The sequence below is a fragment of the Aplysia californica genome, unplaced genomic scaffold (assembly GCF_000002075.1).
Source record: "Aplysia californica isolate F4 #8 unplaced genomic scaffold, AplCal3.0 scaffold00171, whole genome shotgun sequence".
NCBI lineage: Eukaryota > Metazoa > Mollusca > Gastropoda > Aplysiida > Aplysiidae > Aplysia > Aplysia californica.
Window position 1 is genome coordinate 585,888 of NW_004797441.1, and position 1,436 is coordinate 587,323.

Genomic DNA, 1,436 nt, shown 5'->3' on the forward strand with positions numbered 1-1,436 from the left:
TATACATATATATATATAATAGGTGAATGACCACAATATAGCAAGAAATATAAAAACTCTTACCATCCAGCAGCTTCGATTCATCATTTGTGATGCTCATTCTCTGCGTGATGACGTACTCGGGGCACGAAGTAAACCTCTTATATTTCTTTCTGTCCCTTCTCTCTCTTTTCCCGTTCACGCTCACTTCAGAGCTGACACCACTAGACGCATCGGAGGTAGAACTGTCCGTCTTTTTTATGCTTCCATTATCAGCGTCCTCTTTTGTACCTCCATCTACTTCATCCGCCCCTCCTTCAATCACTTCTTTTTTCTTTCCTGTCCAAAGCTCTGGACTTTTTACGCTTCTCTCCTTCTCCCCACTTTGTGTACTGTGGTCCAAGGAAGGGCACGAGCTAAATTTGTCTTTGACGTCATCATAAAAGACTTTGTCTTGTTCTGGAGAACTGAGGTTGCTGTAGTCTATATATTCACTGGTGGAAGACCGTCTCTTCCGCTGTCTCATGTTGATCTGGCCCGGTCTGGGGGTGGAAGACGATGAGTTCAGGGACGCCTCAGACCTGGGCAGACTGTTTGTGTTGGAAAAGTCTAACATATTGTCAGAATACCCCCTCGGTCGCAATTGAACTTCCGACGTATCGATATGTTCAGCCTTTGAATTGTCTCCCTTGTCCTTCAACTCCCGTTTCGTGCCGGACTCGGAAAAGTTACTGGACTCGATATTTTCTCTTTTTCCGGCGTGGTCAGGTCTGGAGTTGTCTTTGTGGAATTCTGACATCTCCATTTCTGCGTTGTCGCTCTCAACGCGCTTCTTTGATCGATGTAACCGTTTCTTCTGATTTTGATCTTTCCGCGAACTCTGAACACTTGGTTGTTCTGACATCATTGGACCGTTTTGACCATAGTTTGTAGTCACGTGGGAGCCGGCAGCAGACGGTTGGGAGTTGTCTTGCGTCTCGGCGTGGCTGCTTTCCTCGTCTGTGGAACAGTGCAATTGACGATGGATGCAGACTACAAACTTTCTTGACATCTATTTTCATGCACAGGCAGATTTTTAAGAAAAAGAGGGGGGAAGGGGGGGGGGCGTTGCATTCTGATCCCCTTTTTAAAAATGGCAATAAATAAGTAATATCAATGAAAGAATGAATAATAAGTCGAACAACGGGTGAACATATAATGGAGACAGGAGTTTAAAAACATGAAGTGAAATATTACTTGATTGTTTGTTTGTTTGTTTTATTACTAAGTATTTATATTCATTTAAGTACTTAAGCGAAGAGACCACAAAAACACTGGTAACATCTCTTATCCTATCTAGATTAGACTATTGTAACTCACTCCTGGCAGGTCTGAACAACAAATATTTGAATCGTTTACAAGTAATTCAAAACAATGCCGCTAGACTGATAACAAGATCTAAAAAACGAGACCATGTC

General features: G+C 42.6%; 1 protein-coding gene across 1 annotated transcript in view; it reads right to left on the minus strand.

Annotated features, from left to right (window-relative positions):
• The window catches only part of LOC101854637, a gene marked incomplete in the record, with an annotated part of 33,186 nt that overhangs the window by 1,995 nt on the left and 29,755 nt on the right, over nucleotides 1-1,436 (minus strand). Inside the window, 1 exon segment of the mRNA XM_035969699.1 lies at nucleotides 64-978. Within this exon segment, the coding sequence (XP_035825592.1) occupies nucleotides 64-978 (915 nt within the window).